The sequence below is a fragment of the Filicampus tigris genome, chromosome 1 (assembly GCF_054856515.1).
Source record: "Filicampus tigris isolate MCC_2025a chromosome 1, RoL_Ftig_1.0, whole genome shotgun sequence".
Classification (NCBI taxonomy): Eukaryota; Metazoa; Chordata; class Actinopteri; order Syngnathiformes; family Syngnathidae; genus Filicampus; species Filicampus tigris.
In genome coordinates, this window is record NC_141217.1 from 27,782,717 (window position 1) to 27,809,050 (window position 26,334).

General features: G+C 41.9%; 1 protein-coding gene across 1 annotated transcript; it reads right to left on the reverse strand.

The window, feature by feature from the left end:
• Positions 1-1,477: 1,477 nt before the first annotated feature.
• Positions 1,478-25,970, reverse strand: LOC147153434 (bile salt export pump-like). The gene is made up of 29 exons (XM_086029706.1): positions 25,775-25,970; positions 25,580-25,668; positions 25,483-25,501; positions 24,957-24,986; positions 24,821-24,872; positions 24,432-24,727; positions 24,265-24,352; positions 21,594-21,727; positions 21,330-21,501; positions 20,472-20,596; positions 18,483-18,657; positions 15,445-15,558; positions 15,247-15,357; positions 15,039-15,164; positions 14,473-14,676; positions 14,232-14,402; positions 13,208-13,409; positions 13,069-13,138; positions 11,576-11,696; positions 11,277-11,450; positions 11,056-11,160; positions 10,199-10,360; positions 8,790-8,993; positions 8,117-8,358; positions 6,681-6,837; positions 5,711-5,908; positions 4,459-4,665; positions 3,101-3,247; positions 1,478-2,801 (listed from the first exon to the last, which is right to left on the reverse strand). Exons 2-29 carry the CDS (start codon positions 25,656-25,658, stop codon positions 2,601-2,603), a joined length of 4,086 nt encoding a protein of 1,361 aa, XP_085885832.1. The 5' UTR covers positions 25,659-25,668; positions 25,775-25,970; the 3' UTR covers positions 1,478-2,600.
• Positions 25,971-26,334: the final 364 nt, after the last annotated feature.

Below are 26,334 nucleotides of genomic sequence, written 5' to 3' on the forward strand. Positions count from 1 at the left end.
TAATCGAGTGTAATAATTGTAATTGTAAGTGAATGATTGATTGATTGATTGATTCATTCATTCATTCATTCATTATTTGTTTTGGAGCAAGCCAGCACAAGCATCTCATTTTTTCAGGAAAAAAACAAAAACTAACTAAAGAAGTTCATACACAAAAACAAAACAAAAGGTCACCATGTCACCATTTGCGACCACTCTAAACATGCTGCTCAAAAAAGGAGTGGGAAGAAGAAAACGTATTAAATCCCACCCCCATTTAACATTTACATATATATTACAAGCCACACATACTAACTTTCACTTCCCTAATGGTAAAGTTGGACCTCTACAAGTCCTACTAATACAGATAACAGATTAGAAAAATGGAAGTATATTGATATATTACCTATAATTAGTATCAAAATGATAGTTAATGATAACTGAATTTCGATTCATTGCATTGCCCTACGCTACCGTACTTCAGATCAGAGGTTAAGGTCATGGGATGTCGTTAATATTTGTCAACTGTGGGCATGTGAAGCCCTTTGAGACTTTTCTGTGATTAAGGGTAATATAAATAATTTTGACTTGACTTGACCGTATGTATGCTTGTGGTGTGTATCATACATTTATAGAAAAAACAAGAGAGACTCTCAATTAAGTGATGTCATGAATTTTTTTTTTTTTCCCCTTATCCTTAGAAAAAATCCCGATGCCCTGCCTGTCTGGAGTCCTCACTTCATTTCAGTATTTGACATTTGCGCTAGCGCAGCGACAGCGTAGCTCAGTAGTCACACACAGTTTCTGACTCAATTGAAAATTCTGTTTCTCTTTATCTCTGTAAAATATGCTGAGGCACCTCTCACTCTCAGAGCCATCAGAGATGTGTCACCCAGCCTCTGGCGTCACACAGCACAAAGTCAAAGAGTGTCCTATCTCTGAATCAATTTGGAGGAGAAGTGGCAAGATAAGATTGCATCTGAAGAATGCTAATCCACCCCAGACTCCAGGTCCGCAGATGTCACGATTAAAGACTCAATTTCCCAGAGGTCAGTGTGGCCTGATCACATATTACCACTAACTGATAGAGTGTCTCTGACATCTGCACTCCAGACAGCATCAAACCGCTAAGCGTGCAATCGAGAATCGGAAGGTCACGTATTCTCGACTGGGTTAAATATCTGACTCCTGAAGTAGTCATGTTACGCCAGCCAACTGCTTATACGTGCTTTAGTTTGAATATGTGAAAGATAATGTCGGAGTCTTCTTTAAATTGAAATCTCTCAGTGTTACCTGTCATTTGCCACAGCTTGCTGTAAAACATTAACACTTTATTTTGACTGACAGGTATCTGAGTTGCTAAAATATTGGTTTCAATTTTTTTTTTAATGATAATTGAATAATTTAGAGACGCGCGTGTTTGTCCAGCTATGCGCTTACTGTGTTATTTATTTCTTTTTTTAAATATATCGGCCATGACAGAGTAACTAACACAGGCTACAGACAAGACTGATTTTATTTCATTTCCATGTAAAGGCTTTTTTTTTAAAACAAACACCAGCATCAAACAAACAAGACCTGTATTTTGATGCAACCATTGGCTAACATTTGGCACACATGCACTTCAAGGACATTGAAAATTTGCAGTATCAAAAGTTCAGATATACAACAATAATTCTCACTCATAAGTTGTGTTTCAGAGAGGTATTCATTTAACAATGTTATTTTGATGTTCATATTTTATTTGCTACTCTTGTGTAGCTAAAACAGATGTTACCAAAATATTACAAAAAGCTTTCAGTATGATGCAGCAATATTTTACACATATTGTTAAATTACCGTAATACATCTCTGATGATAAACTTTATAAAAAGGCTTATACAAAGTATTTTATCTGATATTGTGTCTTATTTATACATTTTTTTCTATTTAACATCTGTGCTTTACACTCCTGACAATATACTTTGTTGCACTTACAGTTTCATGGGGTTTTTTACCTTTTGATGCTATTACCATATGTTGTGGCATACAGCATTGAGGTCTTTGTTTTTGAGCTACTTATGTATTGCGTAACATGTTGATGGAATGGCATATTTCTGTATCACAAAGTAGAAATTCACTAAAGGGATGATTATATTAGTTTCCAAACAGAATATCTTTGTTGAACGAATTATGTGGTCATTAGGGTTCACATAGCTAACCTTCATTTCCCATTCACTGTCACCACAGTCCTAAGTGTACCCACATCTCACCATAAATTAGCTGAGATAGACTCCAACTTCCATGTGGCCCTGAACTAGCTAATGCCTAAACAAAAAATAAAAAACAGAAACAAAAAAAACAGATGTTTTGTAGTGGTGTAGTAGTGTGCATGGATATTTCCCATGTGACTAACTCACTTGTTACATAGCGGTAACACCAAACCAAACATAAGATAGCAGTAGTCTCAAAAGAGCTCACCAAACCCTCGGAGAGTAACAGGGTTTTTCCACACAAATAAATACTGTAAAAGTGAAAAGATTCAAGTTACGTTTTGGTGTTCAGTCAGACTTGGCCTCGTCACCTCAGACAATAATTCTCAGCTCATCTCACGTTTCCAATTGTTTCCACTCTTGGAACCGTTAGCTGATTGGCGCGCCGGTGGTGACCAGCTTGTAGTAAGCGCCCTTGAGGGCCATGAGATGGTCATGTGTTCCCTTCTCAATCACGTAGCCTCGGGACATGACAGCGATGATGTCGGAGTTCTGAATGGTGGACAGGCGGTGGGCGATAACGATGCAGGTCCTGCCCTCTCTGGCTTTGTCCAGAGCCGCTTGCACCGTCTGTGGCGGGCAAGGCGAGTACACAAAGTCACACAGGGGAGAGAAATCATTGACATGCAAGCGGCATAACAATAACAATTTCACAATCACAACTTGATTACTGAGAGCCCACAGCTTCAGTGCCTACATTGGCAGATCCACAACATGTATAAATGTATACAAGGTCGCTATCAGCCGTGAGGAAGAATTATAATGCTAAGTATGCCCACGATGAACAGCTCTTCTTGCTGGCTGCCACCAGAGAATATCAAGCAGCTATGTAGAATGCAGTTTCATTTTTTTTTCAATTTGCAACTTGCCTTCTCACTCTCTGTGTCCAGTGCTGAGGTGGCTTCATCCAGGAGCAGGATCTTGGGATCGCGTATGATTGCCCTAGCGATGGCAATGCGCTGCTTCTGACCACGAGATAACTGAGAACCCTGGGCACCCACGTTTGTGTTGTATTTCTGAGCAGGAAAATCATACATTGAGGTCAATATGCAAAGCATGGTCTTCATTCTTCAGTTAATGAAATGCCTCTGTTGTGTATAATTCTGATAACGTTTACCACAAAAACCTGAGCTCAATTGAAGGTGTCCCCTTGTAAACAGGCTTCCATGGTTGACTATATGGGCAGAATGCATCGTAGCATGTATTCGGTTTTCTGGTGAGCATTGTTGTCACAACTTCTCAACTTACCGACATACACTGGGATCTTGGAAAAACTATCATGATGTTGCACAATTTACATTACATTCCCCACATTTTTTGTAATGATATGCCCCTTGATTAAGGTATTGCAACTTGCGTCGGAACCCGGGGAGTTACGAGACCCAGATGTGGCTACATATTGCCCCCTTTCTGACACAAAGTCATTGCCCAGAGTATGAGATGCGTCTGCTCCGCTCTCGGCCAGGTTGCGACTTGAGTGTTTTTTGTTGAGAGTGCACCGACATATGTACTCAAAATACCATCAATATAGCAACATTAAATGGTTGCATTGTGTCAAAAATATGGACATTGTTGAGAAGGCAGAGACCTATTGCTTACTTGAACAGCGAACACTTCCAGATTCAACGTTTTCTCTGTCAGCATTGTTACTGAATTATTATTGAATCAGAATTGCTTACATATGCATCACCATGCATCTAAGAATCCATTCTTTATATCACCTCTACTATTTACATAAAAAGAAATATTTAGAAATCAAACAGATCAGAGGTCTTAATGTTTGAATATTTTGTTGCATTTGAATTTCATTTGAAAGAGATTAGATTTTTGTCTATTTTCTTCATTGTACTGTCAAGCTTGCAATGGTTTACACTCAGAACCGTTTTCTCAGTGATGGTCCGGTGTTGATCAATTTTTAAACTTTTTAATAATGTGTGAATGGTGTGAGATAATAAAAATTAACCAAAAATAAAAAATAAATGCATAACCAAACTGATGAAAACCGAAACCTCTTTGTGTAGATACTCGAGTTACGGCGTAAGGGCTTCCTTTCTGTCATCGATTGAGCGACCTTATTATTTCTGCCTTTATTTTTCCGCCTTCTGATTTGCTATCCCTTGCTAACTGATCCGCCTTAACATTCAAACAAACTAATCCATGTTTAGCCTCTATACTCTTTGCTCCAACCATCCTTATAAGGCCACAGTTTCTGCAAACATGAACCCACCTCAGGTAGTGACATGACAAATTCATGAAGCTGCGATTTTTTGGCAGCTGATATGACTTCGTCCATGCTGATGTTCCGTGAGTTGTCACCATACTTGATGTTCTCCAAGATGCTGCAGTCAAACAAGATTGGCTCCTGGGACACAATGCCAATCTTGGATCGCAGGAAAGGCACGTTGATGAGAGTCGAGTCTCGACCATCAATCAGCTGCAAAATACAATTGATTTTACCATTAGTTGGAGGCAGTGTTATAATCAAAGAGTAGACATACAATCTACTTAATGAGCTTTAACCTAACGTCCCTTCTAACTGTGTGATTTCTCCTCTGAATCTCCCCGAATCAGGACAATGAGTTCCCAAGGCACTTCCAGCTCCATTAAGACCTTTTAGATCTTGGCATGATTTCTCTCTGGCGCTAGTCAACCTCCTATCGAGATAAGCGCCCCCGCGACAAACACAGCAAAATTTTCTGACTTAAAGGTGAGCAAGAATCTGACATTTGGAAATACTTGAAACGCCCGGGATGTTAAATGTCCAGCTGTCCTTGTCTGACAGGTTTCTCAATGACATCTTGAGATTTATACCAAAGCGACATGTTTGACATTTTCTGAAAGGTTATCACCATCATCTGCTTCGACTATTTCATGCTGACTGCCATAATTTTCGACCTCACTTTTGTCGGGTAAACTACAGAAACACTACCAGGCCCTTGTTGTGCACATGATTTACAGTAGTAACAGTTGACCAACAAAAAGTAGAAAAAAACATTTCCAATTGATTTTTTTTCAATTGCTGGACTTTGACATGCAAGCTGTTGCATTTATAACAATGTAAATGGACAATAAGCACATTTTGGTTATACTATATCATCGCTGTCCTGTGAAAAACACTTATGCCCATTTTTAAAATGTTTACGTTAATGGGGTTCCCGCGTTACAGACATCACATGAACGTGAACATTTTTTTTTAAATGACAAAATTGGAGATGTACGTGTTTTTCCCACGACAGTGATGAGAAATATAATGTATTTTTAGTGTACAGGTACTACTATATCGCTGACCTATTAACTGATTGTATCCATAAGTGGATTATTATTCCAATCTAATTACATTGGACGATGTGTATGTAATACATGAGAGCTTGTGGCAAAAATGAAAAAAAAAAATCTTTCTTCAGTTTGTGTAGTAAAGTGTGCATTTCAATATTGTGAAAGCAGTGATCATGCACAGCATTTAGCAGTGTCCACCTCACCACTCTGCCCTTGTCGGGGTCATAAAACCTTTCCAGAAGCTGCACGCTGGTGCTCTTTCCACAGCCGCTGCTACCCACGAAGGCCAACGTCTGGCCGGGCTTCACTGCCACATTCAACCCGTTGAGGACCTGGATGTCTGGTCGGGTCGGGTAAGTGAACTTGCAGTCAATGAACTCAATGTTCCCTTTGAAGTTATCCTGGTAGAGAAGGGTGGGGGTGTGGCAAACAAAGCGGTGCAAATGTTTAGTTTTGTTTTAGAAGTATAGAGGTCTCCACTATACAGCACTTGGTTTGATACAAATACAGTTGACATTGTCTGCAAGAGGATCATTTAAGAGTGTATGTAGTTTTACCTCTGCCATTGGCGAAAACACGATAGGGCAGGGTATTACTCTGATCGCAATTTGTTCGCAGGATTGTTTTAATACAACAAACTTGGATGTGCAGTATTTAAGACTGTCGCTGTGAGTGAGGACTGCTCTGTAAATGATAACGATGGATTTGATGGTGCTCCTTGGAATCATCAAACATTTGCGTTTTTTAACCCAACTCTGACTTATACTTCTTAAAAACGTTGTCTCTAACTTGTTAGCGGTGTCCTTTGGTCTTTGTGGATGTTTTTTGTTGATGGTTCTTGCTTTGGTGTTGCAGCCTCTGGGACTTTTCAGAAAATGTGTGCATGTAATGACAGAGCATGTAACATTTGAGAGCTGCACTGTATCATATTAAGAGGTGTTTCTAATATGTTGCCCATCTCATGTGTCTTAATAAAGGGAAGCAAGGTGCAGCGAAGTTCCACACTATTAAATACCTAATTAGACATTGATAAATGAATACTTCTCTGGCAGTGTCAAAAACTGAGAATTATGTTGGAAACCCATACCATTGCAATACAATAAAATAACTAAGTTAAAACTATAAATGAGGATTTTTTTTCATTACAGCACATCTGAATGTGTGCCAACATACCCATTTATGTCCCTTGTCACTGTAGACGCTAATATTGGGCACTCGGTCCAGCAGCTGGAAGAAGCGTGCAGCTGAAATCTTGGCTTTGGCATAGTCAGGGGTGTAGGAGGAGGCTCTGCCCAGGGCTGTGCCACTTGTCACGATGGCAGAAATGACCCTGCACAAGATGAAACAAGTGCTCATTTTCCACGAAGAAAGGAAGAATTCAGGGCTTTCCAGCTTAGGATAGTGAGTTGCCTCTCAGAGAACATAAAACGGTTGAGACCTCCTTTGTCTCCTCTTTTCGTGGCAATTAAGTATTGATTAATTCAATGAAGCTGAAGATAGCTTTGCAGCTTTAAAGAGATGTTTGTTTTTTCGGTATTTTTTTAGCGATTGTGCCTGCCCTGAAATCCTCTGCTCCTCCAATTGAGACACAGCTCAATATTGGAAACATCTGGGATGGTTTATCCATCATTTTTTATCATTATTTTTTTCAAAGGTGACTCTTTGAGCCCTGTTTTGGTAGACTGGCACCCATTCGCTTGGAGTAAAAGTGGACGTAATTTCATTTTTATGCCAGTGCAAGTAAAGTCCACCGTGTTTGGGGCCGTGTTACGCCTCTCTGGGTGTTCCATTGCAGAGTTGCCTCCCCGCCGACTCATGCAACAATTTGGTAATAGAAAGTAGTCTGCGCTTGGTGTAAAAACGGGCATATCATCACATTTGCGCCGGAGTAATGGTTCAGCGTGTTTGTGAATTTTAGTAGACGCGCAACGCCTCCCTGGGCATTCCTTCCGTGCATCTGAAAATTTGGTTACAAAAAGTAGACTAGATTTTAGACTCGCAAACAGCAAGTCTAACCCGTGGCACAGGCAGTGTAACGCAATTTTGGTGTATTTGATTGAAGTGCAAGCAGACAAATTTGACACTCCACGGATGTGTATGGTGGATTTCATTCCTAAATATGACACCAGCATGGGACAGTCCCTCTGAATCATTGTAGAAATCAATTCATTGAACACATTATTATCATTCTCATTTGAAAAATATTGTAATAGAACCCCCATCACTACCGAGGGGTTCACAAAAGGAAACATGATCGGTAGTGCAAGGCGGTCTCCAATTGCCCATATCACATGTACGGCCAACTACCGGTACATCATCCCCAAGGGGAGATCTTTCAGTTTACCTGCCAATGTCATACACGGACCCAAGTAAATATTTTTCAATGTCAAGCCGGTATACTGCTCATCCAGCTGCCTTGATTTTGATGCAAATGAGGGTTGGCTGGGAAAAAAGTACTTCCATCCTACAAAGGCGCAAACACTGCATTACGCCTAATTCTACCTGTGCAAAGTCTAGCAAAATACCAAACGAAAGAAGACTCCACCCATTCTTACAGTTAGACTGCGCTTTGCGCTAGGCTTGAAAATAGTGCCCATTATTTCACACACCTGAACACCAAGCTGAAATGGAGTCCCTCTTGGCGTACCAAGTAGCCCCCAAAGCGATAGGAGGCAGAGTTGGTCAAGAAGACAACACACTGGGCGAAACCGTAACAAGCCCCGTAGACGTTTGCTTTCTTCAGGGCTGCCTGGTACGGAGCATCCAGCTGTGCAATATATTTGTCCAAAAAATTCTGCTCCTTTCCAAGACCGGCAATGGTGCGAATGTTATTGAGGGCTTCACCTGAAATCTGCAAAGTGCATAAAAGAGGTGAAAGTGTGATATATATCATTGAGAAGTATATGATTGATTTTCAGCAATTTGCTTAACTTTCATCTTTACAAGTACAATGAGTATGTAACGGAAGTTAAGAGTAATTTGGCTGATGGCAATTTTTTCTTTGGATCATCTTTGCTCGTTCTCTCTGTTTCCCAGTGGGGGGTGTCAATGAAGCTTCAAACATCATGCCAGCCTTTTCAGTTTGTTGTCTGGCCGTGAGCCTTTCTCACCCAGTGAGTGCAGCACATAGCCACATATGCAAAGAAGTTACGGAGCAATGCTGAAACTCTGGAGGTAACTCAGCTGTTGTCACCTGTATCTGAAGCAGGATTACTGGCAAGTTGTGACTTTTCATTTAGAGATCATTCCCCATTTGTCATATCGAGCTAACTGGATGCTGACCTGTCCTGCAGCCTCCATAGCTTGTTTGTCTTGCTTGGCAAATCCAGTGAGCATCTTGGCCTGGAAGCCACCTGACAGAGCGATGAAGGGCAGGAAGCACAGGATGAGCAGCGTGAGCTTCCAGCTGAAGTAGAAGGACATGAGGATGGCCACCCCAATGTTGGTCAGAGAGTTGACTATCATCCCGATCTGGGAGCCAGTGGCCTTTGAAGAAGGAAGGATGTGCAGTCTCGTCAGTCATTTCTTATTGTATTGGCATTTTATTGCAACTTAACTTCGACTTGACTATACACTCCTCTCCAAAAGTATTGGAACAGAGAGCCTGATTTTTTTTTTATGTAGACTGAAAATATTTGGGAGTTGGCACCAACAGATGGTTTAGGGTTAGGGTTAGCAGCATCAATATGATACAATAGGTCAACATTTCAGCTTTAATTTCCAGGTCTTTACATTTGGATCTGACAACAAAATGTTTTTTTTTTTTGGAGTACACAGTCCGACAGACAGTTTTGTTGCAGTCTCTCCTTATAACATTAATTGTACAAACAATAAATAGGGCAGGGTCTAAACTCAGTTGTGCTTATTTTGGTTTTGCGTTTATACATTTGAGATGTGACCAACATAAAGTGGAGAACATCCGTTTATGGATGAAAACAAGCAATTGCAAAGCTGATAGATGGGGAAAGAAATCTAAGCCATTGGACAAACATTAACCCAAGCCAGTACAGTACAATCATTTCAAATGTCTTGGCATATCAAATGGTGCGGTTGTACTAGCTAGTAAGATATAAACCACTGGTGTACTTAGTAACAGATGCCAATTTTTAAGATGTAGGAAAATAACAACAGTTGAGGACAGAAGCAACCTCCATCGAGCAGGAGTGAAGGTGTCACATGTACTCTTTGCAGACTTAAAGAACAAAAGTAAGGAAGCTACACCAGAAGATGCAAACCACTCGTTAGCAAGAAGAACAGGTATGTGAGGATGGAATTTATTGAAAAGTACATAGACAAGCCTTTAAAATTCTAGGATAAAGTTTTCTGAACTGATGACACACAGATTCCTTGACCAAGTTACACCCCAAGTCGAACACAAACTGAAGAAGTCACAAAGTTTACATATATATTTGTTGACGACAGTGGGTCACAGGTTTGATGCAGTTATTGTTACACTCGTGAATACTGTTGTATTTTGATGATGTTTTTTCGTAGAAGGTTTTAAAAGCCATACAAGATTGGATTGGATTGTGCTCAACCTGAAGGGTTCCACAGTATGCAAATCATTTAGCCTTTTGCCACTTTTGTAGTATGACGATTGTATGCGTGACTCCTATCTTGTACAATAACAGTAATTAATTAGGCCGAGATTTCTCTGTTTGTCTTTGTGTGTTTGTTTGTCCATGCCTCACCCCTTGAACTTGCGAGGCGTCGGTCGCCAGTCGTGTGGTCAGAGCTCCGGGGCTGTTTTTGTGATCATCAAACCAGCCAATCTCCTGGCCAAGCATGGCATGAAAGCCCAGGCGACGTAATCTGCGGGTGAGCAGCTCTCCAGACTTTGAGAATGCATAGCCCTGAAGATGCACCAAAAAACAAATTAACTAAAAAAAATAAATAAATAAAAATAAAAAAAGAGACCTCAGGCTTTACACATGAAAATATGGAGTTTGGAATAGATTTTGGAGTGTGTCTATGGTAATTTTTGTCCATTCATCCCAGAAAATTTTGTGGGATCAGTAAGTAATCATAACTAAGGTTGGAATAGAGGGCCTGGCTTAATATGTTTGGTTCTTCCGCACTGCATGAACCTTGCATTGTGCATTGGGACAGTCAGACAGGAACTGTTCCCCCAAATTTGGAAGCAATTCCAATTATACATTAACGGCTACACTATGCCGCCGTCTCTGTGTGACCTATATCTTTGCTGCTGTAACGATGAAAATTTCCCCACTGTGGGATCAATAAAGGTCTTCTTATTCTTATTCTTAATTCATTTTCCAACTTGCCTTTGGGAGATCAAGAATGAAGATTCATGGGCAAGTAAGGGGTCTAAAACTCAAACGCCTGATTTCTTAGATTTATGTCCCAAGACTATTTGCAATAAGAAACAATAATTAATTTTGAATTAAAAAAACATGAGAGACCAGCAGCTCAAGGGGAAATTCTGGCTCATCGATGTTACTTTTGGTCTTGTATGATTTTTCCCAGCCTTGAAGTTGAAGACACACTCAAAGCAATCAGTTTCGTGAAGTCGACTGTTTTTTTTTACCTGCAGCATTTGAGTGAAGAAAGAGACAACGCCCACCATGACGAAGAACAGGCAGATGCTATCAATCTCCTTTCTTTGAGCTACGGGATCTGTAACTGAGAAAGTCTGCACACACACAAACGACAAACAACTGACTACTTGCCTTTTTGCCCTCTAGAAATTATTCCATCATTCTAACCGTGCAGCAGAGGGCAATGACAGTAAACGAACTGCAACCTCACCGCCAATATTTGGCTGAATAGAAGTGAGTAGACAGGGTTGACTCCTCCGTTCACAGCTGCCCCCAAAGATCCAAATAGCATGTAAGGCCACTCGGGCAGGTTGTACTTCAAGATCCTGGCGACTGGGGCTGGCTCCACTGGGTCCTCCTCCTCCTCCTCCTCTTGAATGGCATTCTGAATATTCAGCATTACAATGTGGAGAAATGGAACAAAGCTGATAGTTGTGGAGAAAAGCAAATGCATAAACGGCCCTTCACCCACGTTTAATCGGAGGCCATCACACCCACCCATGTACCCACCTTGGAGATGTCTGCTTGAGACACAGCATAGGCGCTGGGGCCCAGCTCTCCGGCAATGGAAGCAGAAGATTCTGGAATCAGGTTAGATAGCTGGGATCGGGATCTCTGGCGGATGGAGGCTCTATTAAACAAGCGTGCATAGGCCCAAAACAATTAAGTGTTAATGGGTACACATTTTATTGAACCTCCTATGCTGTTTCGTTTTTATGAGGCATTTGAATGAGGCTTTCTGCTGACCTCAGCTGAGGTTGAAGTGTAAAAAAGTTCAAATGTATTGAGGTGCATTTGTGTTTGGTTGTCTACGCCCATTGTAGTGAGCAGCACTATCAGCAGCGTGCACTCTGATTACAACAAGGTAGTAGAGACCTTTTATTTCAAATCCACAGCCAAACAAATCAACAGGGATCTGTGTCCTTGTTGACAAGCCACTTCGCTCAAAAGTCAACACCAAAACCAAACCCACTAAAGCCAAAGTGACAGAGCAAAAAAGGAAAACTTAATTCCCCAAATAAAAGTAAAAATAATCACGCAGCGCCATATTTTGTTAATTAACGGGTTACTTTCTGGTTCATGAAGAATAATCACAAACGTTCCACTTCGATGAGTATTATTTGCATTCTGGGGTAGAAGCAAACACAACTCATACGGGGAAAAGAAAATCATTTCCCTTATCCGCACCACAATGTAATGGCTTCTCACAGGCACATGTGCCACCCTTCCACAAAGCTTCCCGCAAATCAGTCATGTAGCTTATACGTAATCTTGCTAACTCAGTCCTTCTCAAACAGTGGGGCAGGGTCCCTGGGAGGGTGCGGTGCAATGCCGGGGGGGATGTGCTTTTTTTTATTTATTTTTTTTATATATATATATACTGTACTGGAATAATGAGTAATTGCACATCCACTACATTAGGCAGCAATGGCAGTCTCATTTATTTACTTATTTATTTTAATTTCAGGCAAATTGATGTGCATCAGATCTTTTATGCTACAGACTAAAAAAAACAATGTTAAAGTTATTCTTTGCATTAAGTTGATCTACATTTCTTTTTTCTTTTTTGTTTTCGATACAATGTTATGCAGAAGTATCCTTATGAAAATATGATGGACCAATGGTACAATTTATCGTTGCGGAGGAGAGTTGGGGCGCGAAATTTTTGCTTCTTCCTGGGTGTGCCGAAACAGGAAATGAGAAGCACTGTGCTAACTACAGTGACTTTTGCGCTAAGAAGAGGTCATTTTCCAATTTAGATGCACAGTCAGTATTGTGAAGTTGGATAAGACACAGTGGTTAATTAGAACCAGTGCCTCGCAACAAGAAGAATGGGTTCGGATGTGTGTTCAAATCTCAAATATTGATTATGAATGGCGCTCTATGTGTCAGTCCCCCATCTCACATCCAAAGTTGGTTGGGATGGGATCGACTCCAGCTTCGTTTTATACCTGAACAAGCTAATTGGTATGCGATTTGGACAAGTGGTTTTGTTGCGGTACCTCATGCTGGACCGGTAGCTGCCGGCTCTGGACAGGCTGCGCTTCTCGGGTTCGTCTTCATTTTCAGCCACTGAGAGTGAGAGGGATTGTTGAAGAGAAGTAAAACATGTTTCTGGGAATCAGTACGTGTCGAACCCACTTTGTCGAGCCTTCTCATTGAGGGCCTTGTCCCCTTGGCTCTGTAAGGTGACAAGGGTGAAGTAGACGCCTTTCCTGTCTAGTAGCTCGCTGTGCTTGCCCCTCTCCACTGCCTGGCCATGCTCAAAGCCCACAATCACGTCAGCGTTCTTTATAGTGGACAGCCGATGGGCGATGGAGATGGTGGTCCGTCCCATGCGCACCTTCAGCATCAATGATCAAAAAATGCATTTATAGGGGGGGAAGAAAGCTGCGGTGGTGAAGAAATCAGCCTCAATCACCAGAAGCACAAACTAAAATTGTTACACTTGATTGCATTATTTTATTATATTATATATATATATATATTATTATATCGATATTTTGTTGACTTTGTACAGCAATTAATGAGTTCAGTGTACTGTATTCCTATTTTTAACAATGCAACTTCTCCTAATCAAACCGTCCAGATTAAAAATGTAGAATTAGCATGTTCCTCACATTTATTCTCTGAGCTAAATTTAACGGCACACAACAACACTCACGTATTGATCATTCTTATTTGTAGTAATACTGAAGTAGTACCGGTAAAAGTGGCCGCACTCCAACTAACAGTAGAGCGCCATTTCTATTGAATATTTTTGTTTTCGTCTAATCTCTATTGCAAATCGACAGTTGACCAAAGTTTCTAGAGCAATGATGGGAAAAATTTGCGATCCTATTAATTTGATGCCGATCTCGTCGTATTGAGCAGAATAATGCCATCTGAAGGAGTTGCTCGTAGATGTTTGCTTGGATGTAGCTGGGATTCCTACAGCTGACGTTCTGTTGTTGTTCTTTAAACCACAAACTAGCTGAAACTGAATCTATGACACCGCTGCTTGTTAGAGTGTGCGCTCCCTTTTGAACCACTTGATTGAAGAGAGACAATTAATCAGCAACCACTTCCACACACTGTTGGTTCTTTTTTATGTCAAAGTAGTAGGGTACTATTCTTGCAAACTGGTACCACGAAGAGACATACATTGAATTGAGCATAGACGTACGTTATCTAAGGCCTCCTGTACCACAGCCTCACTTTCGTTGTCCAAGGCAGAGGTGGCCATGTCAAGCAGCAGGATGCGAGGGTTCCTGACCAGTGCCCGGGCAATTGCAATACGCTGCTTCTGACCGCCACTCATCTGACCTCCACCCTCCCCCACCAGGGTGTCGAATTTCTGTGAAATCACAGCAAATAAGGTTTTAACATAATGCAAGTCCTCCGAATGGTTTTTTGGGGATCTCCACCTGTGGCAGGTCCATTATGAAGTTGTATGCGTTCGCCTCTTTGGTGGCAGTGATGATGTCATCCATTGAGACGCCAGGTCGACCATAGCGTATATTCTCGGCAATGGTGGTGGCGAACAGCACCGGCTCCTGCTCCACGATGCCGATGAGCGAGCGCAGCCATTGGATGTTCAGCCCGCGGATGTCATGACCGTCCAGGGTCACCTGAGACACAGACAGCAGCTAGTTGAGCTAAAATTGCTGGATGATGGTGCTAAAGTACATTGCTGCTCTAATGCATTTTTTTTTTTTTTGCCCCTATGATACCCCTCCCACACACACACACGAGCATGATAGATTCAAACAAGAGGCTACTTTCCTCTGCAGAAGCAGGGTGCATTATAAAAGTGAGGTGGAAAAATGAGTCTATTCGGACCAGTTGGCAGAATAATGAAACAGTTTATCATCCTCAGGAGGTAGTTATTTTCAAAATGACATGAAGAAAGGTGAAGAGAAAGGCAATCTTCGGTCCCTGGATGCATCAATAGCAGATACAGAATCTGGTTATGAATATGTCTTGATCCTACCATGCCCTCTTTGGGGTCATAGAAGCGCTGAATGAGTTGGACAGCTGTGCTTTTCCCGGCGCCGCTCGACCCAACAAAGGCTGTGGTCTCGCCTGACTTCACTATGACACTGAGCCGGTCCAAGATCTGAGAAGAAGATGCCACGGCCACACAGTCAGCAGTGTCCCTTCATCAGTATAAATGTTATTAAAAAGAAAGAGTTAAATACCTTAACTTCTGGCCTGGAAGGGTAGTGGAAGGTCACATTGTGAAATTCAATGTCGCCTTTGACTCTTTCAAGTTTGTAACCTGCCTCAGATAAACAGTCAATCTCAGGCTCCTGGTAAAGTAAAAAAAAAAGCCTTGTTAAAGCCACATTAGATCAACTTTAATGGCTGTCAGTATTAGACCACCAAACATTTCTCACTCTTTCAATGGTTTCAAAGATGATAGTGGCAGCTCCACGGCCTGCGGCAAATGCTTCCAGACATGGCGATGCCTGTCCCAAGTTCATGGCTGCTATCAGAACACCAAAGAATACCTGGCAAGGCAAAAAGGCCCGACAAGGTATTGTAATCGTAGGAGCGCTGCAAAAATATATGCAAAGTGAAAATAATGATGAATTTCATTTTTGAAATAGTGTGTCCGATACCAATTGCTTAAAGTGTCTGCGTAAGATGAAGACTTTAAGGGTATATATCACTGCTGCTACCGTTTTTCCAAGTAAAAAGCAAACCTCATCATCGTACTGTAGCAGATATTAAAATTTAACAAGACCTTAGGGGAAATGTAATGACCCATTACAGGGATGGGCAACTTTTGTGGCTGAATGTTTTATCCATTCCCCTTGAGGGCCAGTAATAGGAGAGGGTTTTTTTTTTTAATGAGCAGCGCAGCAAAAATATAGGGCAAAAACTATTCATAAGTATTACTTTTTATATTTCATTATATAAATTCATTATATTATATTAATTCCCCATTACAAGTCCATAATGTTTCAATTCATGAATTAACATGAATTGACTCACTAAAAGTAATCTGATTATTGATTAATTTTAAATGGCTCATCATGTTCTTCAAATAAAGTGTCACTAGCTCTAGTAAATATGAGTAAGAGAGAATACCTTATTATGATAATGTGTTGGTGTTTTGTTTCAACATTAATGTCTTTACAAGCTGTTTGCTATTACAGGCTTCGCTTGGTAGTAGACGATGACAGCATTTTTCAACATCGCAATCAAGTGGCCGACACTGTGCTGATGCCAACAATAATGCTATCTTGGTAAACAGCTGTAAAAAACAAAAGAAAGAAAGTAAAAATGTACCAGGTACACCAAGCTCCTCGCTCACGGTTCTCCAAGCCTGGTCTCTTTTTTTCTTGTCCCCGGTAGTGGTAGCTGGCCGCGCGGGATGACCACAAACGGCAACGATAATATTTTCCTCCATTTTAACTCAACACACAAAACCCGCCGAGTGTACAGGACGCTGTGTGGCTGTGTGTGACGTAGTATGCCCCGACGCAGATTGGCTGCCACGAGGCGAAGAGGGAAAAAAGTTCATTTGTTTTATACGCAACGAATGGGCGGCTTTTCGGTGCTTCACTCCGCATCCCATTGCTCCAAATGAATCATCCGAGCCGTGCCGCATGCAACCGCGCCGGCCCGAGTGAACTGCATTGACTTCAATTGAATCGCACCGCCATAAACGCCCTCAACGTATTTGGTTTACTTTTATTTCGGTTTGCTAGGACTAGGAAGCATATTAATCCACATGGATTGTACCTTCAGAACAATGTGACATGGGATTCTAGTTCAGGTAAGCAAAACATTACCACTTTAATCAAATCGGTTCAGATCATGGATGGATGGATGGATGGATGGATCGATGTTTCATCAGTCGTAGCTTTTTTTTCCCAGATTGACAATAGGCGGACTGGCGGACATTTGATGTTTACGGAATGGTTAGAAGAACATGACGGACTGACCGTACCCAGGCTGCCACCGGATGACAAATGACAGATCGGCAAACTTTAGTAATATGCCCACCTCTGGACAACACAAAAACAATACACAAATATTAACATTAACCAAAGACCGTCTACTTTCATTAAGGCCTCATTGATTTTGTGTGAATCAGAAAAGGCACCGTACTACGCACTTTTGGGGCTGCGCACATTCTCCCATCGACTTAATTGTGTCAGTTACGCACCTTTATGAAATGTACGTACTCTAGGTGGAGAAAGTGGACATCAGGGTGTAACGCTAACAATTCCGTCCGTGCTCGCTTCCACAGACTTTTAGCCTCGCACTGCGGAGGCTGTGCTAAGGTCTAGCCGAGCACCTCTCAAAGAAAAACATCATATTGCATGTTTTTAGTCTATTTCACAGCAGTTGACAGCGAGCTAATGACTGTCAATGACCAACTCGACTGATTCGTGCTGACGTGTAGCTGGAACGGGAGTGTGTGTGTGCGTCTGTGGGTGTGCGGCGGTGTGTGCGTGTGTGTGTGTGTTGGGGGTTGACATACCTGTCCCATATACGCTCAACGGCTGTCCAAAGGCTGAATTTGTGTCCCTACTACATAACATTACCATGACGTCAGAACGTCGGCATTGTATCATATTATGGTGAAAAAAAGGATCAGCGCCAGTGGACTTTTTTCTTCAATTGTGAGGAGCATTTCCACATGCTGCTTTGGATTTGCAGTTGAAGCAGTGATCACACAGTCATTGTAGTAATGGCCCATCAATTATAGTTATAAGTTATTTTTGGCCGGGGGTATTTGAAACACCACATGCTCAGTGCGTTGCTTTGCCAACCTGCTCAACTCTCAATTCGCACCACCTACTAAGCTTTCTGTTATGAGCACAGTATTCTAACTACATTGCTTTATTTGATTTATTTATTGAATTGCCCCTAGGTATGATTGTGAGTAAATGGTTGTTTGTCTTTGTGTGCCATGCACGCACCATCAAAGTAGCCTGTTAATGACCCACGCACACGTCGCTGGCAATAACTTCCGGGTCCACGACGCAAGATCATTTCACAAAGTGTGCCATATTTTCAAAATAGATCTCTGGAAGTGGAATGCTCACTTATCTCTTGAAAATTCCACATTATGGAAATGAGAGCCAACCGCAAACTTCACCGAATTATGCCTCTTTGATGGTTGCATATATTTCTAGGTTACGTTTGGTGGGTGTGTCAGAAGCCTAGCTGGAAGAATTACCGCATCTTGAACGGGTGCAAGATATGCACATAAGGAATTGACTTTAGCGCCGACGGGTGAATATGCCCCTAAGTGCCAAGACATCGCATTGAATAATAGTTTTTGGCCTCGGGTCCCTCATTTTGGTTTCAACCAAGAATGTTCATTTCATTGCATACCTACTTCAGGGTGGAGGTGACTATTAAAAATGGTCGCATGCTGCATAATTCTCATATGTTGACATGGGTGAGGTATTACCTGCAGAAGTGTCCCTGGTGAGTATTCCTCAGTGTCCACCACAAGACTGGAGCCATACCAGAAAGCCAGGCCGTAGCACAGGAAGATAATCAACCACATGTATCCAGTGAAAAATCCCATGATCAAACCCTTTCTGATGCCCCAGCGCTGTGCTGACACAAGATTCTTGTCATACCTGGAGGGAACAACCGCACTTTACTTCACAACTTAACACCTAACATCCATCCATGAAGCTTCTAAACATCTTAAGGGACATAACGGAGGTGAAATGGATAACTTTCCCTGCTGACCTAGGCGTGAGGTGGGCTGGACTGGCTGCCAACTAATCACAGGCCGGGGCACGGAGGTTATTATAGTTCACGAAAATGAAATAGCTAAAATTAAAATTGAAAAGGTCAAACAGTCGTTTGAGAATTGCTGTTTACGGTTTTACAGCGACGCTCACCTCATATTGCAACATGATAAAGCATGGCCGGGTTGGCCCCATGTTGCGAGGATCTGTACACAATCCCTGCAGTTGAAAATGTGAGAGTTCTTGCGTGGCAAGTATGCTCACTGGAAATTTCACCCATTGAGCATGTTTGGGATGCTCCGGTTCAGCATATGCGACACAGTGTTCCAGCTCCCACCGATAACTGACAACTTTGCACAGCCAATGAAGAGGAGTGGAGCAACATTCAGGCTACAATCAAAAACCTGATCGATGCTATGTGAAGGCTAAAGTGTTTTAAATTTGTGTCGTACTACGTGAGACAACTGGTGGCCACAACAGATACTGACTTGTTTTGTGACTCCCCCCTGAATTACTCCAGTACTGTAAAACTGAACATTTTAAAATGACCTTTTATTGTGGGCACTGCAAGGCACACCTGTGTAATAGTTATGCTGTCTTATCGGCATCTTAGTATGCCACGCCCGTGAGGCGGATGGATCTCAGCAAAGGAGAATTGCCCGCTAACACCTGCCAACTTGATCCTCTCCTCACAGCCCTCGTTAAATTCCATTCATACCTCAAAGATCACACTCAATTCATCCAGCTAAAGTCCATTTCAAAGTCACTTCAGAGCTCTGTGCTGGGGTCTCTGCTTTTCATCATCCACTTCACCCCCAACATTTTCCATAAATGTAATATCCTCTTGCGCTGTTTCATGGCTCCTACAAACCCAGCATTTCCCTTCCTCCCTCTTCCATCACCTCCTGTTTATTAGAAATCAATGCCTGGTTTACGTCTAACTTCATGACACTAAACGGTGACAAAGCAGAAGTTTTCCTTGTTGGTACAAAAGCTAAATTATCCAACGCTGACAATTTCTCCATCTCAGTTGATCATTCCCTAGTTTCCCCCTGCCCCTGGTTAAGGGTCTGCCTGTGTTATCCTCGGCAGCACACTGCCATTCCATTCACATTTCAGTAACATAACCTGCGTAAGATACACTGACTCCACGCTCTCAACCTTGACGTATGTATCATCACAAAAAAAAACACCTTTCCATCAAATTGCATCACCCCGTCCTACAGCAAATTCATTTGCTCCCAGTCAAATTTCGAATTCAATTAAAACTGCCCCTTTACAACTTCAAGGCCATTCATAACCTTGCCACTCCATACCTGTCTGACCTCCTCCACATCACGACTCCAGTTCGCACCCTCAGATCTTCAAAACCCACCCATTCGACATCACCAACTCACTATAATTACACTAGTTTGATTTGTTATAGAATCATTCTGTTTAATTAAATTTTTACTATTATTTTATTGGTGTGCAGTGTCCTTGATGGTCTCAAAAGGCACTTACAAATAAAACATATCATTTTGATGATGATGATGATGATGATGACGATTATGATGATGATGATTGTAGATAGGATAGAAATACTGATAGAAATTGGCCTTTTTTGTACATGGAATGTCTTGGTTTTTTTTTTAGTTCAGCTCATAAAACGTGTGACCCAAAAAATTGTTGCATTTATATTTTTGTTCAGCACATACCGTTGCACTTCTTTTTTCTCTCCGCCAAAAGCAGACACCGTTCTGATTGAGGAGAGGACTTCGTCTGCAATGGCTCCAGCTTTAGCGTAGGCCTGCAGCTCCATGCCAGTCAGCTTAGCCACAAACTGGACCCAAAGTATAAGCAAAGAAGTGATGTGATGTCAGGCCAAGCCTTTCTCAAGAATCCGCATTTCCACCAAGTGCTGCGCTACATTTCAGTTCAATACAGTACACTTTGGAAAGGTCAACTCAGATCTTTGTGTTCCCATTGCAGAGTGTGCATGCAGAATGGTGGTAACAGCGACAAAAAATGAAAATAGTTTGACTGAACACGTGTGATTCATTCCTTAAAGTGGAAATCAACACAAACATGTTATTTTCAAGAATATGTTCCTAGCAGGCCCACTAGTTAAAACACGACCTTCTGATTATTATTAGGTTTGTGGAATATGAGTTAAGCAGCAAAATCCACCCCTTTTTAGCCATCTCAGGGGGCGGCCATTTTGTCACTTCTGCCGCCTGAAAATGACATCAGGTAACAAACAATCACGGGTCAGCTTCAGAAAATAGGTCAGTCGTGATTGGCCGTTACCTGAGCCCTGAGTAATTGTGATGTCATTTTCAGTTGACAGAAGTGACAAAATGGCCGCCCCCAGAGATGGCTAAAAACTGGTGGATTAACTCATATTCCACAAACACAATATTTATCAAAATGCCTTGTTTCAACTAGTGGGCTTGCATAGATCATATTCCTGAAAAAAATATGTTTGGGTTGACTTCCACTTTCAGGAGAAACCGACATGGTACAATAAGAAGAAACAAGTCTTTATAAGAGCACGTTAAGGCGGAGAGTCTCACCAGAGCCATGAGGCCAGCTCCGATGCCAATTAGTGGACTTGCTGCCACAATCACAAGCGTTAACTTCCATCCTTTCACAAAGCCGATGCAGAAGCCGCACACAAAGGTGGTGAAACGCTGCATAAAAATGGCGACTTGGTCCGCAATGGCGTCATTGATCTTGTTGATGTCACTGTGTTGTCAAGGATATGACATGATGCCGTCAGCATGCGCCGATTTGACTACCACAGTGAGATAACTAGCTTTCCACTGCGTCCAACTCACTCGGACATACGCGTATTGAGCTCGCCCACCGAGGTGCAGTCAAACCAGCCAATCTCCATCCTCATCACTTTGCTGAAGTAGATTTTCCTTATGAGCTGGATCTGCTTGGCGGCAGCAGTCACCCATAGTGAGATCTGTCAGACATAAGGCTGTTGAGTGGAAGACAGCAGAGAGCACAAGAGGGACAAAGCGCAAAAAAAGACTACATAGCATTCAAATTTTTTTCTGGGTTTGTAAATTTCCCTGTTGTTTCAGTTTCTTTTCTCACACACACACACACCCACACCCCCACACACGCACACACACACATAAATCTGACTTCCAAAATGAATCATGACAATATATGTGGAATCATGCTCTTCTAGGTTTGATTTACTATTTTTACATTTGACCAAGGGTGGAAGAGAGCTAGGGCACTATTTTCATAGATGGTGAATCTGCTGGTGTATCCTGATTTTTGTCCAAGAGTAAGTGTCCAAGTTGTGTTTGCCTATTGGGTAGACCCGGTCTGCGGTAAGCAAGGGTGTGTCCTTGGCAATGGCCCCGGCCAAGTGACAATTTGGTGTCAGAAAGTCGGTCCAAACTTACTTACTTAGACCATGTCTAAATACTGGCGCAGCTGGTCTAACATGATTTTGGTGAATTTGATCGAGGTCTAGGCAGACAGATTTGGATTATTATGGCACGGGGTTGGGGGGTCTCCAGCTGCCCACATCACAGCCCAGATTTCTTTTCTCCTCCCAGGCCAATTTATATAATCTGCCATTGTAAGTCTACTTGCAGTTCCATATAAACATACATTGCACGCTTCAACCTCCCGGACAAGCAAATCAATTTCTTCTTGAAAAAAATTGGGTTGTCTGCGCACCATCATGTCGAGACTGTCAGTTCAGTGCGTGACCAGTGTGCTGCCTTAAAAGGGCATGAGAGGTGCCGCTTTGATGCGACATGATTGTGGTCTGCTGTGTTCACTCCTATAGCGGCGTAAACCCCTTCTTTTTGCAAAAATTACCAACACACTGTCTAACCCGTCTCTTCACAGATTTATGTACCCGCCGCACCAGATTCATGCTGGTCATGACAATAGAACCCCTAGAGCAGGGGTTCCCAAACTATGGCCCATGGGCCGGATACGGCCCCTTCGCATTTGGCCCGACCCCCTGAACAATACCAGAGATGCATTATGATTTATTTTTTTTAATCTGGCAACACAATTGAGACTAATACACGCATAAAACGTGACATTTTATTCCAATTGAAGCTTGAAGCTGCCTCAGCGGTCACCCAACCCGTTGGTCGTGGCTCCGCCTCGGGGAAAGCGGCTTCAGGCAGAGGGAGGCCGGATTGTGATGGCAGCACAGTGCAGTGCATTTTCCTTTTTAACTGGACAGTACAAATTTTACCGCACTTAGATAGTGGGACCTGCGTAGATTGTTGTGCGGTCTGTCAGGCGCCGTAGGTGGCACAGGCAACGTAAACAAAAGCCGGGCTGTCCTAGATGGCTACGCGGCTAAGCTAAGGTAAATACTAACCACTAAGACTCCACTGCAGATGCGCCTCTCTCCCTCTGATGCCGGATAACACAAAGTGAAGTTTCATTGCCAGATCATGATGTCCATTAATGTGCAGACTACAACTAATGACAACTTTATTGCACTTTGTGGCCATAGTGAGGAAAAGTGGTTCAGAAAATGGATGGATGGATGGATGGATAGCAAACGTTATGACACTGCACTGTCGTTACTGTCATAATAGTACTCTGAACACAAACGGCCACGGCACGTTGAAGTGCAGTTATGGTAAGTGATATTTTTAATCATCTGTTTTATGTGGTCCTTGAAAATGTTTTAACAGGAAAATGACCATTACCACTAAAATGATTGGAACCCTGCAATTATTTAAAAATATATGTTTGCACATATAATGTGTGCAATGTGCACTGTTGAACGGTCACTGACAAGTAAATAATTGTGTGAGTGATTTATCTTTTGAAGAATCAATGTTAAATATATATTCAGTAATTAATGTTCCTGACAGAATTTTAGAAATAGGAAATTAAAATAAATTGTTCAGAAAGGAAGGAAATAAAGAGATCATTTTACTCTGCCACTACAGATAGTACTGTGTGTGGTGCATGTGTTCATATTTGTTGAATGTCATTTGTTATTGTTGTTAAAAAATTAATAGAGTCTGATTTATTTTAAATTTGATTGAATTTGTATTTATTTATTTATCCAAGATATTTTGTTGTTCTGCATTTCAATGCAAATGTTACATCTCCTTGAGAATTGAAAGATAATTGCACTTCAAAAGGATGTACACTAAATTTGGCTCTAACATCAGTATGTCAGCAACAAATGTAAAAAAGCAACAACAAACAAATGATACATTCGTTTATTGTGATTGTGTGTTTCTGGGTAATATATCATCCGCAAAAATGTGTTAGCATGACAGGCCTACCAATAAATAATTATGTTCAGGCACCCCTGCACTCGCCACATTTTTCTTGTTACAAACTCACTCCAGCCCCCCATCAGAGAAGGGAAAGGTTATGTGGCCCTCAGAGGAAAAACGTTTGGGGACCCCTGCCCTAGAGCTTAATAAAATAGACCAAATTGTGCTGATCTGAACGCGTACCTAGATGGTACTCACATAAGGTTAAGTTACTAACCTGAAAGTATCCCAAAATGAAGACGGCTGCTCCAATTCCAACATAATAAAAGGCAAATTTGGTCATTTCATATTCAATGTCAAGTATCCTGAAAGACAGCAAGCAGGCATGAAATGTGCCATGGACAAGGCCAAGAGACAGCCACGTGATTCCCACCACCAACGTACCCACATGGCCTGGCCCTCAACGGTGTGAAGGTTCCCCACTCCGAATAGTTGACGGAGTTCCAGTGTGACTGGTTCATGCCAACGAATATGTCGGTGTAGTTCTTCCACTGGATGGTGTTGTTCACGCACTCCTTCCGCTCGTCACTCAGCTCATTCAGCTCAATGTCGTACTCGATGAACGTGTCGGTAAGCAGGCCGAACACCAGCAGCATAAGGGGCTGGGCCGAGCCGTGCAGCACGGCGCATATGCTCCCCACCACCATCATCAGCACTTCCTTGCATGTGGCAAAATGGAACTAGATATGTGCAGTGAGGAGGGCGTTTGCATTAGTGGGCGCTGCATCAACCGGCACTGAATAGCTAAACTATGGATGGCAACGTGTTTTTACCAGCTGAAAGAAGCCAACTCTAATTGCAGGTTGCGCCTTGCTCTCCTGTCCTCTGTTTGCAAGAAAATACAACAATGTTATTTCGTATTATTACCGAGATCAAATATCAGGGCCTTAGTTAAAGTGCTCTGCTCACTTGTGCATCTCCTTGGAAGTTGACATGGTCCTGCATGGAAACAAAACACATGCAAAGCAAATAATCTGATCAACAACAGCGACTTTAGCAATTCTATTCATTCTAATGTAAGTTATTTAAAAGGTCTTGCCGCACTTAACATTATGTCATTGCAGCAGAGACATTCACATTGTATAGAGTATTATGCACTATCAAGTCATTAGGTGAACATGAGAACCAATACAGTTGCTGTACCCAAAAAAGGGGGATTCACAAAGACCGATGCCATCCGAGAGATATTAATTGAACAATATACTCAGTATTTTGATTGTGTAATTGGCAGTGAGTATAAAAGCAATGCATCATATTAAGTGGTCTATTTTCAGATACATAAGTGGGCCAAAATATTGGAAACTCGGCACACCATCGGATCCTATTATAATAGCTCGCCTCGCGCAGTATGTTCAAATAAAATAACATTTAAAGCAGCAGCAAAACGTAAAACAAAAAAGAAAAAGCACACCATAAAATCAAGTATAATACGTACATGTAAGAGCCGGCTGGTTCTGCAAAAACATAGAAAACGTGTTACAATTTGATTGCGATTCAAATAAAATCCTCTTTGATGACTGGATTTGACGTACCTTCATCCGTAATCTCATAGCTGTGATTCTCCTGCCCGAGCTTTTTAATACTTTGCAATTTCACTGATCCGGCTGGCATATTGGCTCATCTCGAAAAAGCACAGCAAAAGTAAAAATCTCCAAAAACAGAATTCCAACTATGAAACAATCGTACAGTATGTGACTATAAAGTGCAGAAGAAGAAGAGAAATTTACCAACATGTGTCCTTATACAAGCAAATGTTTCTTGTCCTTTCGAGGAACTTATCATGGGTCCCCACAACAGCAGTCAGCTCAAACGATCCTTCAGTAACTCTTTTGTGCTTAAATCCGCAATTGTAACTTGCAGCCTATATGTCCCCCCAAATACTATAGTGCCAGCTGTGGCTGCATGCCACTTGTATATAGGAGGAGGACACACTATGTACCTTGGAAGGGATTCACGTGCAGTTATTGAGGAGGGTTGGGCTTAGTTGGTACTCGGGGGGTCATGGTGTTTTCTTTGAGGGTAAGTGTCCGGTCGGTTTGTGTCCCGCTGCTTTTAAGGTCAATGACCACACGTGTAAACATTCCACCTGCGGAGGCTGTCACGCTTATCATTACTGGATTCGTCTAGTATTTTTTGTAGGCACATAAGTGAATGTGATACAATATAACCTTTTTGCAAATATATTATTTCACTCTTGGAGACAGTGTAAATGTTTTATTGCACAGCAGAAGAATCTGGTGTAAGGCCAAAAATGTGCAAACACTCAGTCAAATGGTTTGCTCACGGA